Raw genomic sequence first — 15,652 nt, 5'->3', positions numbered from 1 at the left:
AATATATAAATAGGCCCACTATTCACCTAAACCCAATCCAAACTCAAGTATTCAAGCCAACACAATTACCCAACCCAACCCAATTATAAAAATTACAAATAATTTAATAAATAAAAATAAAATTTTAAACTAAAATTAAAACTAAAGTCTAAAAGTCTAAAAATAATTTAATTATGTAGTGATTCAATTCGGTTAATTCGGGTAATTCGGATAATTCGATTAATTCAGGTAATTCGGTTAATTCGGTTAATTTTTAACCAAAAATAAAAAAACATATAATTTTCAGTTAATTCAGTTAACCGACCGAATTAACCAAAAAAATTTCGGTTCGGTTAATTTTTTAAAAAAAAATTTTGGTTCAGTTAACGATTAAAAATTTTGAAAGGTCGGTTAATTCGGTTAATATTATTTCGGATCGGTTAACCAGTCGGTTAACCAAATGAACACCCCTAATCGAGTTGGATTTAATCACCAACTATAATAGACAATATACTATTACATAATATATATGTATATATATGGAGAGGGATTTATTTATCTCAATATAAAACTAAAGTAGTTTTGCATTATTTTATATATTTTTATATGATTAAGATTTTCATAATTGAAATATTAAATTTATTGATAAAATTATACTTAACAAAATTTTTAAATTGATCTAATATAAAATTCGAAGGATTTGCCTTCGAGAAAATCCGAGCCTCAAAAACCGGAAGTTTGAGCCCGATAAAATCTAAACCCGAAGAAAACCTGATCCAAGCTCGCGGATGCCAGCCGGTTTAGGAACCTGCCATTGAGGTCCTCAACCTCAACTATGAGCTCTCACTTGGTTTGTTCTATCAATTGAATTCTTATTACCGTTCGTGCGAATAGACAGACAGAGACACAGACAGCCTGAAAGATGACAAGTGTCAATGTATGGTGCGATCGAGTCCAATTGGCCAACGCCACCCTCTTTCTATTTCTACAATCTTCAGCCTTAAATAAGCAAAACTTTAGAAACCAATGCCGGTAACAATGGCATACCCTCCATCTTTTTATCTTTTCCTAAATCTCCCCACTTCCCTATTTCCTCAATTTTACCTTTCTTTCCTTGTTTCTCACTCTTCCTTTTCTAACCCCTTCTGGAAGTAGCTTCCTTCGTTTCTCCCCTCTATGAATTATGGTATCATTTTATATTTCCTCGTTATTAAGCTCCTAATGCTATTCTCTATGTTCTTTTATTTATGGGTTTCTTTTATCATTTTGTGTTTCTGCATTTTAACATCTATACGTTTTCATTTTAGATTATTTGTTTCATTGGAATTTGTTGATTTCAATGGGTTTCCTGGAATTGAGAGAATATTTCCATGAATGTTTCTTTCATGCATAGTCTTGGAGTCTAAAATTCATATGAAATGTTTCTGATTTGGTGGTTCGATTATACTAATTGCACTTTGCTTGCCTTTTCCTGCTTTAAAGGTAGATTGCTCGATACCATTTTCATTTTGCTCACATGTTTAATTTCTCCAGTGGTTGGAACTCAGTTTATGAACTATATACGATCTTGTAATTCATTAAAGTTGTTCCTTAACAATGAGTGTCAGCGTTTGAAGGCAATGCATTTTTCACAGTTTCTTTTCCTTGCGTACGTCTGATATATATATATATATACTGGAGCTGTAATCAAACCCGATGCTATTCTTATTGATAGATGGCATAAGAAAGAATTGAGCAGTCCTGCGAGGATGAGTGTTAGTTTCAAATATTGGGATGAATGTGCCGATCCCGAGGACATGGAAGCAATGTGGAATCACCCTGAAGTGAGAACAGAGTGGACGGGTGCCGGGGAAACTGAAGGACAAAGAGTTCACCTATCAAGGGATCCTGATGGACAGCCTTATTTGACACAGACAGAGATGAGGGTAGCTTACTTGAATGACCTATCATTTAATTTCTGAGGCAATAGTAAGCTTCTAGCAAAAAATTGAGAAGTTCAATCTCGATAAGTAGATTGTCCTTTTTGGATAGACAATAAGAACTTATTCACAAAGTTCTTCTTTATGACATTTAATATTGACAAGTAGTCTCCCAAAAGTTGCATGGTTTCAAAGTTATAAATCTTTTTTATTACATAAAGTTTCTGCTTGGTGCTCTTTCAGGCTGTGGCTGAAATCGTTACACGCAGACAATTTGATAAAAAGCTAGATCCAGTATGTCACCTATAACCTGAATATGTAACCTGTTTCACTGTTTTTCCTTCTGTATCTATATTCATGAAAAGATAAATTGGTATGGAAGTATAATTTCTTACGAAGACTCTTCTTACTAATTTGCATATAATGAACAATGAAGTATTTCTTGCCAGATTGTAATCCTGGTGACAGGGTTATGTTTAATATTAGGTGTCTAAAATAATTGTTTGAATTTATTTGCTCATCCACTCTTGCCTTATATATTGAATTAACCGTTCTTTATTTAAATACAAAGAGGATAAAGGAAAATAAATGGCACAATTTTGCATAAAATACATGTTCTGAAGATTGATAACATTTGAAGCAATAGACAATGTTATTCCTGGTAGAATCATAGCTACGGTTCAATTTAATTTGATTTAGTGTAGCATAGTGATTAAAATAATTCTATTTTCAACCTGTTCTTATTTTTTCACTATGTTATGATTGAGCGGTCTTGAAAACCAGAACTTTAAAATTGTAAATGGAAAACACTTGTTATTTTAGATTTTGTTCATGACAAGGCGGTTTTAAGACACCTTATCAACTAATGTCAGGGAATTCCAGCTGACTGGCAATTGGACATACTGATAAGAGTCTTTTGGTTGCTCGCACTGCTATGAAGTCCTATGTTGCACCGACTCCTCATTTCTCTTGGAAATACCAATGTTTTAAGACATTTTCCTACATGAGTACATGGATATAATCCTCGAAGGACTCACCAAATACATGGAAAACCTTGGAAAAAATTGAAAATATCTGTATCGAACACATCCATCTGTGTCCAACCCTCATACCCGAGTCTAAGTAACATAGATGCAGTCAGCTTCCATTATTGGTCAAATGGTAACTTAATAATCCTGCCAGACCTTAAATAGATGAAAAATGGAGACCTCGGACAGTGGGCCAGGAATCTTTGAAAGTGTGTACTAGTCCAAGGGAGCTTAGTTCACTTTTCTTGGCCTGGTGAAAAGAGCAAGTTTACCTGATAATTCTACAAGTTTTTTAATTGACGGACAAACTTTTCAGTTACCTTTTCAAATTGTATAAGATAATGCCACTAGTTTTGAACTCTTCTGTTGTTTTTAGGAAACCTTCCACCTCTCTCTCTCCCCAGCCTCTGTCTGTCTGATCAAAGCTAATCTTTGCTCTCTCTAAAGTCTAGGCTTTGGCCATTTGTTTTGAGGCAAGGAGTTGGATATTTAGCCATTGGGGTTTGACTAAAGGTCAATATCACGTTAAAGATGCTAGGTTTTTATCCAAAATATCATGAAGCTCTTCTATACATGTACTTCATTCTCAAGTATTGATGCTACACCAGCTACACTAAGCTAAGCTGGGAAAATAAGCATAAAACATTAAAAATCCAATCATAGGTAGTAAATATCAGAAAAGATTCTGTTAAAAAGCTATCGCTTTTTGAAGTGAAGTTAGTGGAAGGAGTATGCGCAAACAAGATTGGCCATGTAAAATTCACCGAGTACTATTTACTTTCTATGATAATCCTGTATTGAGATCAGGAGAAAACCATGCACTCAATGAATATCAAGTAAAGGGAAAGGAACAAATTTGATTTGAATTATCAATATTTCCCTGTATTACATATTTTTCTAGCACTAGGTGTCATGTACCCATTTCCTTTAATATATATACAACCTGGGTACTTTACTTAATTTAAAGTGTCCGTGTAAATTAACTAATTATACATCTTTAATTAAGGCTTCTTTAATCAGCTAGCTCTGCATATGCTCTTTTTTCTTTTTGGATAATGTAAAGTTTTAATTTATCCAAAAGAAAGCAATATTTTGCTACAAGCGAATCTGTATTGTACTAGTTACAAACTATCCTGCTCAAAAACTGTAGATAAGATGACAAGGAGATCAATTACTAAGATTTCCAACAAATTGAGGATGGCATAAAACTCGCTTCCGAACCAGTCCAGTGATTAGTTTAAATAGCTCCATCTGTCTGGCTGTACCTCCATGAAGTTGACAGTTCATTTCCTGCCATATAATATATGTATACGCATTCCAGAGAAGGCTAAATATAGCTGAGTTAAGTTCTTTCCTTTTTTTATTTGAATAGCCCACTTGAGTGCTTCCTGCCATGATCCAGCATTGCAAGTTACTCCACAATATCGAAGAAGTCTCTCCTAAATTTGCCTTGAGAAGTGACTCAATACACACATGTTCTCTTGTTTGAAGTTCCATTTTGCTCAAGAGACATTCAGTGGAAATAGGTTATCCCTGTGATTGGACTTGACCTCTCATTGGTAGCCTTTATAGGACTTCCATCCATGCCACAAATGAGTGTTTCAGAATGCAATCACCAAACTAGTCATGCCATCGGACCTTCCTGTGTCTTTGCCTCAGAATTTTCCATACTACAGAGGCTTTAAATTTTGAACCACACCAGTTCCAGATAATCTCATTCTCTTGTTTTATTACGTGCAGAAAAAGTGCTCTTAACTCGAGCAGTTTTTTCCAGCACCACCTATGTCCATTCTTAGGAGTTAATTATCCTTCCTCAGTAATCTGTGCAAAATATGAAGTTACTTTTTAACTTTTAAAGTTTGACATCTTTCACTATCGTGCAGGAGATGATTTGTGCTATTGCAGAACTAGAAAGTAACAGACAGCCTCTTGCCATGGGATGTGACAAGAAAACTAATCTGATTACAATAGGAATCATGCAAGTTGCACCTAAAGTAGCAGAGTGGATTGTCAGGTACAAATATATTTTTTATTCCTCTTATGGGGGCATCTAACTAGGCTAACCCTGATAAAGTTGTAGTTTGAAAATTCTGGTAGGGAAGAAGACTACTTATTATTCCCAGTCGAAGAGGATCCAGATATTCTATACAAGCCTTTTGTAAATGTATATTTTGGAGCAGCTTACCTTAGATGGTTATCAAACTTTGATGGCAAGTGAGTTAGCAGTAACTGCTTTAGACCTATCTTCAATGTATATCTTATTTTTCACCACATCATTAAATAATGTCGTATTTTTTCTCTCATTAGATGTTAAATTTGCAGAATTAGAACTGAAGAGTTTGTCGTCAGAGCATATAGTGGTGGTACAAAAAAAGTAAATCATAAATCAACCCTGCCATATTGGAAGCGTTATCTTCAAGTGAAAGAATGTTATCTATCAAGGTTTTTATACTCCTCTTATAAGTTCTCCATTTAATCATGAAAATTTTCATAGGGATGCATATAGGTTGCTCAGGTATTTGATTTAAAATGTTTAATTATTATATTGTCTGAAGATATTCTTTCCTTTTGTTAAATGGAGACTTTTATTTTAGTTTTTTGTCTTTTTTTAGGGGTCCTTTCGCTTTTCTCATCATTTTATCTATCTGATTGAAATTAAATTATTCTTTATGAATGTCTTCCAAATGATTTAACTCTGCATGTAATTAAAATTTTAAGTTACTGTAACTTTTGTTACTGTAAACAATATTGTGCTAAAATATTATCTTCTATGATGAAGCTCACATGGCATTATTAATATGGTAGAAAGAAAGCGGCAAATGTTTGCACCACCTTCCTGCATTAAATTTGTTCTCTATATATTGTTTTTAAACTTATTATTTATTAGAATTTCCTTGTCATCCAGGGAAGTGTTTTTGTGTTTCTGAAATTTGTACTTAAAATAAGATGGCTGAGAATTATTTTATAAGCAGAATTTGAACTGTTGGGGTTCAGCTCAGGTCTGAAATATGTTCACTGTGCTAATCTGGTCTTCATGTCCTCCTTTGTGCTTGATCATCTATCCGTAATGTTAATTTCTAGACAAACTCATTTTTTTGTTGTCTCATGCAACTGAAGTTATCTGTATCCATTTCTTAGTATATCTTGTTTTGCTTCTGAAGAACCCATAAATGTTATCCCAGTTGAAGCTACGCTAGCTTTTGAAGCATATTTCCAGCTGTCAAAGTGAAATGCTATGTTAATAGAACTAGCTATCAGCAGTACAAATGATTTTATTTTGTCACTGTTGTGTAGGAAACAGTTTGATGGTCCTTCGCCTATCGAAGCACCAACTTTTCCAACTTCACCAGTTTCACCGTCTAAGGGTAATTCTTTGCTCGTTTACTTCTGGTTATTTTATGGCACTTTTAGTCATTATATATCAACTTATCTCGTAATAAAATTTTTATTTCATCAGTTTGAGATAGATAATGATTTAGTCATAATGTCAATGGCTTTGTCAATGCAGTTCATATCTAATCATGCTGACTGTGAAGAAAGCTAAGGAAAAAAAATCTAACCTTGTTATGTTATAAAAAAAAAGAAAGGAAAAAAAGCAGGATCTCTATTTTACAAATTAAATGTTGGATTTGTACTCTGTATAGCTTGAAATGAAAGTTCAATTTAAACAGCTCGATTAGTAAAATAGTAATTATCCTGTCACTTCTAAAACTAGTAAAACTAACATGTATGGATAATCTACTAATCTAATCTTTGACTCAGTGAAAAATGTAGCACATAAAATTTCATCAATTGATCTTTCCTTTTGAATATTATATTTTACTTATGTCTGTAGTTCATCTCTATATTGCTAGCTTAGATGATATGCTTGTTTTCCTTAATGGCGTAAATATGCAGGTTTTGACCTATATTGGGACTCTAGAGTTTCCTCTGAAGACATGGAACATATGTGGAATCACCTTGATGTCTTCAAGGAATGGATTAAATCTAAGGAAATAAGGGGAAAAGTGCGGTTTTCCTGTAATAAAGAGAAGAAACCTTATCTTTCTCGTGTAGAACTGAGGGTATGAATTCACAGAAAATTGATATCCTATCAATTTTGGAATAAATACTTTCATTTTCTCCTTTTCCGACATGTTGTCAAGAATACCGATAAATATCATTACATTTCCAGTCTTAGAAGTTTAGTATAAGTTGGTTCTTTTTTCTTTGCCAAAGTGCATATGGCGCAAGATCCTAAGGGTAAAAAATGTAAGTAAAATCCACAATAAGAATTGGGTTATAAGTCTAATACAAATTGATTTCAAGCTTGGTTTGGAGTATGTTTGATTGCTAGAAACAGACACTTCTGTGCTGAAATATGTTTGGCTGCTAAGTATGAAGGGGGTTCTAAGACTGCACGGTATATGTGAGATAAAGGCAAAAACCTATTGGAACCAAGGCTTGTAGGCTTTTGCAGTGCTAGCTGTTTGTAAATTTTTTGTCTGGATAAAAAAATATGAGAAATTATGGAAGAAGAGAATGCACTCACACACTTACTAATAACCTTACACTTCTGGAATGTTTTTGTCTTGCTGATGATTTACGAAATTACTTGATGATATAGACTTAATTCGGATTTAAATAAAAGAGAATAAAAAGAAAGAAAATTGACTGGAAACTATGTAATTCCATTAAATTAATTTTATAATAATTCCTCAACGGGTCCATATTATTGTAACAGAATGTTGCTTTGATATAGCCAGGAGTATCCTGTCATTTTGCAATCAATCTTTCTAATTACTGAGCTAAAATGTTGTTTTTCAAATTCTTGACATGGAACTCCTATTGCAGGCCATTGCAGAAATAATTGTTTCCAAGTACTTCAGTACAAGGGGAATAAATCCTGTAAGTACAAAATTAGAAGAAGAATATTTGAAAAGTAGAAACTGAAATATTACCAGGCAGTTATACATATAATATTAGTATGTTCCTTTACAAATGACTGTTTCATGTAAATTTTGGACACTTTTATGCACAAGCCAGGTTCCACGCACGCTTTTGGACTAGAATTTGTGATTAGTCTGTTCAGACATGCTCTTGCGTCTCCAAAAATATTAAGGAAAAATAATAATATATTCTTACATAAAGTGAATAGTGGTATATTTTAGGCAATCGGGAATATTTTAAATAACAAATGCTTTGTGTCTACAAATTACATTTTGTAATAGGATTTTGCTAATATATAGTAATATCTTCTGAAGCATTGGAAATGATGAATAAACTTGTCAACTATTGCACATGATACAATGTTATTATAAATAATACATTTACTAACTTTAAAGAGTGCCCTAAGCATGTTTGTTAGCAAAACCCTTTATAAGAAAATGGTTTGCTTAGCAAAATGAACTCTGAATCGCTGATAGTTTACGGAGCTGTGGGCACTTATATACTAAAAACTTAATCAATAAATATGGATCCAAATATATGACCTACATGATTAGTAATTCTAAACCATATATCTTAAGTACATCAAGTATTTCTTCTCCTTTTCTTCCAAGTCATATGCATATGTTGCTATCTTATCATTCAACATTCCTTTTCACCCACCATTTGTGGTGCATTTATTGAAGTGGATTATGAAGATGATCAGATTTGAAGGAATAAAGAGGATAGCTTCTCCTAGGCCACATTATATGAGAAACCAAATTGGTACTCGTATCCTCCTTTTAAAGGAGCATCATATGTGTTCTTGGATAAAAGTTATCATATCTGACATTCAGAAAAAAAAGAAGAAAAGAAATAAGAGTTATCCTATCCAGGCCCCTGCAATACACCAAATGCATCATTCATGCAGCATCTAAGGTTTTTTATTTCCTTTTCTTTGCTGGCCACTTGTGTACTAAACTTGAGTTTATTCTAAATGCAATATGGATACTTTTTAAGTATTCCCACATCCAGTGGGGCTGTTGGTTTAAAGTTTGAAGTTTTCTCTTATTACAGAGCAACCAATTTCTTAAATTTCCCTCAATTTCTTTATATATATATTATATATATATATATTATATTGCTGATCTTTTCATGGTGATTCCTTGATTGCAACATGATTTTCTTTGTGATTCTTGATGTTCCTGATTAAACCTACTAGGAACATGAGGGTGTCTAGTATTATTATTCCCAATAAAATAGTCGAAAACAGTACAAAATCTGAAGCTGGTTAATTGTCTTCTATTTTTCTTGATGGGCAGGCTGTAGTTTTACATGTTAACAAAATTATATCTTAGATTTATGATTGGTTCGGAGATTTGAACTAACAATTCGAAAGGTAAGGCCACTGATTTGGCTTGGGTTCTACTCTCTTAGCAAAAGCATGAGCTAAAAAGTGATTGAGTGAAACTCAGTGAAATAATGTTTATATATATATATATGTATGTATGTGCGTGTAATATGCCATAAGAAAATTCCTGACCAAGTTTTATGCCAGTAGTCAAGTGACACTAAGTTGGTAAGTTGATTGCAAAACCATATTTTTTTTAGTAAGGTGAAAAGAAGAGTAGAAAAATAGGATGGTGAAAAGATGATATTTTTCTTGGATAGCTTGTGTAAAACACGGGTAGCTTAGATATTTATAGACGACCAAATACTATGAACTAGAAAGTGAAATCCTCTAAATCAGTTCTAAGATCAAGGTAAAATGATTCCTAAAATTAAGATTCTAAAATCACTTAACTGATTCATAAAATCAATCTAAATAATACATGTTTCCATAATAGTTGACTAATTATATTTTCCACATACATCAATAACAAATACTATAAAGGTATAATTGTCTTTTAAATTCTTTTAGTATAGTAAATATGAGCATTATTTTAGTTGTGTTTCCATTACTAATTTAAAAATTTATAAACTATAAAGGAGCCTAAATGAAAAAAAAAATCATTTTAAGGGTGCCCAGGACCCCTGGCAGCCTCCCTGGATTCACCACTGCTTTTAGCCACATGGTAGGTGTGACATAATCTAGTGTGCATCTCTCTCATGTGTGTAAGGACAAATTCAGAAGATTGGCTAGTATTCTATCTTTTAAGTATGAATAGACCAAAACAAGGAATGATTAACATGTTGGGACAAGTACAATATAGGTCTTCAGATGCACTAGTATGAAAATATGAATGAATAAAAGTAAGAGAAACGAAATCAAGTACAACTAAAGTTTACATGGATTGATTCAATGGAAAGGACCTCGATCTGTCTACCTTTTGTACAATATATGTGGAAAAGAACATTACTTTTATTGACTGACTTGTCTTAAAACAATGGTAAATTACGGTATTTTATACACAACTACAGCCAGTATAAATCAGGAAACTACCAAGAAACTTTCTTTTCCTAAATTTAATCATAAAATGAAGCTTCAATCGGTCTTAATCAATCCTAAAATCTCTGTAGTAACATTTTCCTCAAAGTAATATTTTGACTAATCTCCCAAATACACCTTATATTTTCCATACTCCCCTCAAGTTGATGAATAGGTATTCTTCATTACCAGCTTATGTTGTATTGTCGATTGGGTCTTTTAGTCAACACATCCAAAAGTCTACGCTTGGTTGAAATGTAGGGTGTGCAAATCAAGCCACTATCCGGTTTCTCCTTTATGAAGTGTTTATATACTTTAATGTGCTTTATCCTATATTGAAAACATAGGGCATGCAGATCAAGCCAGAACTTTCTGATGTACTTTTTAGTTCTATGCATAAATTGACTTACCACACTCATAGCATATGTGATATCTGCCATTCTGTGTGAAAGATGAATGAGTTTTCCCACCAATCTTTTGGTACATCTCTCTGCCTAGAGCAGCATCATTATTAGCTTCCCAAGGTTTACCATGGGAATCTATTAGGGCATATGTAGGTTTGCATGCTGGTTCTAGTTTCCTTCAAAAGATCAATTATGTATTTTTGTTGTGAGATAAAAGAGCTTAAGTGTGCTACCTCAATTCCCAGGAAGTGTCTTATATTGGAAGAGGAAAGACATGACGGGTTGACTATCCTAGCACTTCCTGAATTACTTATTGTGTCAAGACGGTACATGGTAGAGTCTATCCTTTTCCTTTGCAGGTCCATTCTTCTCTGTGTTCTAATCCTGAGTGAGCTTGTTATTGATACTAGATTAGTAGATAGGTTAGGAACATAGATGACATTTTCTAGAACCAGCAGTGGATTAGTTTGGATGTCTCCGCTGCCTGTAACTGTGGTGACTAAACTAACTGCAACTGAAAATTTTCTCTTGGTTGGACGTTTAGAATGAGTGCTGAACTGAGTCCGATATGAATTTCAGACATTGAGCTCACAAGGAAGAGTATACTTGAGAACGCTAAAGAATATGTATCATTGGCTTTGAGCTTATCTAACACCCCTAATAGGCCTCTAAGTATCTCAATACTCTATTGAATTCTACTTTTTTCAGAGTTATCTTTGAGTTTGAGTTGTAGTAATGTCTCTCTTAAAATAAATGGCACCGAAGGCTAGAATTGTAATCTGCAAGATATAAGCCTAAATATTTGAAAAACAAAGGATGAAAATGTAGAAACCACTCCAAAAAAAAAAATGAAGACTGAAAAATAGGAAAATAACTGATGAAAAGAATCAGCAATGAAGGCTTGGTATGATATCATGTGAGAAAACAAATTGTTTTTATTGAATGACTTGGGTTAAAACAATGGTACAGGTCTAGGTGTTTATACCCTTACTACAGCCAGTAATAATTAGGAAACTATCAAGAAACTTACTCTTCCTAAAATTAGTACTAAATGAAACTTAAAAATCAGTCCTAAAATCACTACAAGTAATACGTTTTGACTAATCTCTACAATTAGAACTTATATTTTCCACTGTATGGCTAGAGTCTAGATCAGTTATAATGGTCGAACTGGTTTCCTGCTATTGCTGATAACTAGTTTGAGATTGATGTTCATTGAATCAAGTTTTCTTAAATACATATGAAGCAACTGAGCTTTTATGTTGCAAAATATCTATCTTCAGTTTTTTTTTGTCTAACTTTAATCCCAACACTTATATTTTGTACAGACAGTACTTTGTGCTCTGGCCGATGTTGTTAGCATGCGCTTTATAGATGGGAATGAAACATCAACTGGTCTAATGGGAATTGACTACTCTACAGCTTTCTGGCTTTACAAGTAAGTGAAAATATGAGAAAAAAGATTATCTTTGCTATAAACAAATGTAAGCAAAAGGACTTAAATTCTAGTATTCCTCCATTCTACCTCCTTGGGTTCATATGACAGTTATTTCATGCAACCTGCAGGCATTATGAGGTTTATACCAAAACATGACAATACATTTACTATCTAAAACCATGAATTATTAGCTTCTTAACATGAAGTTAGCTTGTTTCCTTTTTTTTTCCTGATCATTCACACAGTATAAATGTTCTACACTTGTCCCTTTTAGTTCTATAACAATGACCAAATATTTTTGAAACTTCTAATTTTTCTGTGAAGAGAGACGGGCTATAGGGCTTATCGAGTTGATTACATAGAAGATCTCACAAATCCATTTGTGTCCATGTATTTTGGAGCGGCGTATTTAGCTTGGTTATCAGAGTATGAAGGGAGGTAGGTTATTAAAAACTCTACAAACATCATTTACTGTCACTTTGGTTCCACAGCATCACAAAGTTGTGGCTTCTTTGATTTTGGCAAAGCAGGGAAAGGAGTCTGCAATTCATCTTTCATGCTTATATTTCTGGACCAAAAAATGTACATCTCGAAGAAACGTGTCCGAAGTGGCTAAAGTTTGAGCAAATTTTGGCCCGTTATGAACGCACAAAAAGGTACGTGCTATATCTTGCATACATTTACAAAATGCAGTTGTATTGTTCCCTGGAGTGACTAAATCATTCATTGATCTTGCTTCTTCAGCCGTGAAGGGAGCTGCAACATCATTTAACCTGATAGATATCAGTGGTTCACCATCTTTTAGATAGTTCTCCCATGAAGTTGTGCTGAATGCACACAATGGAAACCATTTTTTTATGCTAATTTCACTTTAAGATTTGAAGAAAAAGGGGCGTCTTTTTCTCTCTTTTTTGGGTTCTTTTTAAGATGTCTGTGTATATTGAACGAGGACGTGTACGGCTGTCTCTGTCATGTACTAATAGAACAAATAACTAGAAAGCGTCTGGTGGCTTTTCACGATACCGGATGCAATCAAATAAATAATAATAATTTGAAAAGGTTTAGATTATGCTATTAATCCCTGCATTAGGTGTAAACTATGGATTTTTATACAGTAAGTCTTCTCCATAACAACTAATCTTTATAATAGTCAAATTTATTTCTAAACTGGTTTTTAATGTTTTATTTTTGAATAAACTACACCACAGGTCTCTTTAAAATAATGTCGTTTTTATTTTGATCACTCTAATTTTTTTTGTCAATTTAGTCACTTTAATTAAGATAATTACTCAAATTGGTCACTGTCGATAAAAATTTTGTTAATCCACTACATGACTTTTTTTTTACTTGTGACTAAAGTTAGGGACATATTTGCAATTAATTCAAAATACTTTTTTTTTTGTTATTTGCAATAAGACTAAAGTTTGTAAATTTTCTCTTTTTCTTTCTTATTTGTTTCATGGGAAAAGTAACAGAGAAAAATGAAGATAGTTTTGATTCTTTTAAAACAACCCAACTCCTCTCTCATGGATGGCAGCTAGTAAGCGAGGCTATTACTACTATTAGTCTCACATGCACGAAACAAAAATTAAAAACTTCAAAATTTTCATCAATTAATATTTTAACAATAAAAAAAACTCTCCTGATTTATCTTTTAAATATGTCGATTTCCTTTTAATTTTCAAATTATAAAAAAGGTTGAGAATGTGGTTGGAGATAATTTGCGGAACCAATTGTTCCAACGTTTTTTTTATGGCGACAACAATATTTTAGATGTCGAAACTTCTACTTTTAATGCTATTTTTTCTGTAACCAATTAGTAATTTTTTGACAATTCCAATACTTTTTTATAGTAAAATTGTATATTTTAGTTAAACTTGTTGCTAAGATGAATTTGATTGTGTAAATATTACTGGATTGTTATGGCTTGCTTGGTTTTCTGGAAAATTGAATTCGCAAGATGAACTTGATTATCAATGGTTAAGAAGAATCTCATGGCAAACAACAATGCTAGAATCAAGACAAGATGAACTTGATTACCAATGGCTAAAAAGAATCTCATGGCAAACAACAAGGCTAGAATTAAGATAGGATAAACAGTGATGAGGATGTCAGGTTGAGGGTGAGAGTGAGAGTGAGCTTGGGTTGTTTTAAAAGAGTTAAAATTATCTTCAATTTTTTTTCTGTTGCTTTTCCCAAGAAATAAACAAGAAGGAAGAAGAGAAAACTTAAAAACTTTAGTCTTATGTTGCAAACAAACTAAAAAAAAGATGTTTTGGATTAATTACATAGAGATTCCTAACTTTAGTCAAAAGCAATTTGTTAGTGAATTAGTGGAATTTTTAGTGCCAGTGACTAATTTGAGTAATTATCTTAATTAAAATAACTAAATTAACAAAAAAAAATAGAGTGACCAAAATAAGAATGACACTATTTTAGAGTGACTTGCGGTATAATTTATCCTGTATTTTTTACTCTTTATAACAATTTTTCATCTATAAAATCTTAAATTTTAATAAAATATTTAAATTTTATATAAAAAAAGTAATAAAATTTTATTAAATAAAAATAATCTTTAATAAAAAGCATTATTTCAACAAAATGTTTAAATTTTATATAAAAAAGATTAATTGTATTTTATTAAATGAAAATAATCTTTAATAAATAGAATTATATTTGTAAATTTTATTAATGATAAATCTCACTAATTAATAAATAAAATTACTTTTGTAAATTTTATTACTTATCAATGCACCACAATTTGACGCATTGTTAATGAACAAAATAAGAAAAAAAAAAAGAAATTCTTTCTAATAAATACTTACCATTAGAAAAGAAATAGACAGAGAATAAAAAATTTAAAGTACATCAAAATTTATTGATCAATCGGAATATTTACAAAGCTTCTCTAAAGTCTTTATTTATAGGCATAAGAAGTATAAATGAAGTAGAGATCTACTTCTAATAACTATTAGAATTTAAAGTACATCAAAACTTATCTTGATCTTGATGGGCAACCACTTAATAAGATATTCATAACACTCCCTCTTAGATGTCCATTGGTAGATAATGTGCATCGTTAAAACCTTATTAAGATAAAAATCTTGTGGGAAAAAAAATTCTCAATGAAGGAAAAAGACTACACATATCTATAATACGCATAATATGTTACCTCATTAAAAATTTTACCAAGAAACCCAATGGGACAAAACCTTGGTTAAGGGAAAAAGAGTACAGCGTGTATTTACTTCTCCTCATGAAAACATCACATACTTTCTTATATTCTATGTATTCAATCTTGAATACTAGTCTTTCAAATGATTATTTGAATGTATTTGCTAAGCATTTATATCACCATTCTTTTGAAAGTCATGAGTGAGGGGAAATTTTGAGGGAAATATATTTTGATCTCTTCAGGAGTTTCAACAATAATCATAACAAACTTTAATCATTATTCATCTACAAAAAATACAAATAGGTAGTTTGGTTATTTTATAATCATCTTTCAATTACTATTGACTAAACCAAATTTACCACATATGTTCTATTAT

At 32.2% G+C, this 15,652-nt stretch overlaps 1 protein-coding gene across 2 annotated transcripts; it reads left to right on the top strand.

Annotated features, from left to right (window-relative positions):
* Window positions 1-722: 722 nt before the first annotated feature.
* LOC107921126 (uncharacterized) lies at window positions 723-13,170 on the top strand. Of its 2 annotated transcripts, XM_016850992.2 has the most exons (13): window positions 724-1,165; window positions 1,694-1,904; window positions 2,142-2,192; window positions 4,810-4,940; window positions 5,024-5,140; window positions 5,249-5,368; window positions 6,221-6,291; window positions 6,824-6,990; window positions 7,760-7,813; window positions 11,992-12,101; window positions 12,426-12,539; window positions 12,632-12,757; window positions 12,846-13,170. In XM_016850992.2, the coding sequence occupies exons 2-13, from the start codon at window positions 1,728-1,730 to the stop codon at window positions 12,871-12,873; spliced, it is 1,266 nt and encodes a 421-aa protein (XP_016706481.1). In that variant the 5' UTR covers window positions 724-1,165; window positions 1,694-1,727; the 3' UTR covers window positions 12,874-13,170. The 2 variants fall into 2 exon arrangements, with proteins under 2 accessions (XP_016706482.1, XP_016706481.1); XM_016850993.2 differs by lacking the exon at window positions 2,142-2,192 and having other exon boundaries at window positions 723-1,165.
* The last annotated feature ends 2,482 nt before the right edge of the window (window positions 13,171-15,652 follow it).

The sequence above is a fragment of the Gossypium hirsutum genome, chromosome D01 (assembly GCF_007990345.1).
Source record: "Gossypium hirsutum isolate 1008001.06 chromosome D01, Gossypium_hirsutum_v2.1, whole genome shotgun sequence".
NCBI classification, from domain to species: Eukaryota; Viridiplantae; Streptophyta; class Magnoliopsida; order Malvales; family Malvaceae; genus Gossypium; species Gossypium hirsutum.
This window is presented reverse-complemented; position numbering and strand designations above follow the sequence as displayed.

Coding starts and splice junctions, on each gene's coding strand:
- LOC107921126 (XM_016850992.2), top strand. CDS start 1,728: ATGAGTGTTAGTTTCAAATATTGGGATGAATGTGCCGATCCCGAGGAC. Junction 6,292..6,823: donor ACCAGTTTCACCGTCTAAGG/GTAATTCTTTGC, acceptor GTAAATATGCAG/GTTTTGACCTATATTGGGAC. Junction 12,102..12,425: donor ACAGCTTTCTGGCTTTACAA/GTAAGTGAAAAT, acceptor TTTTCTGTGAAG/AGAGACGGGCTATAGGGCTT.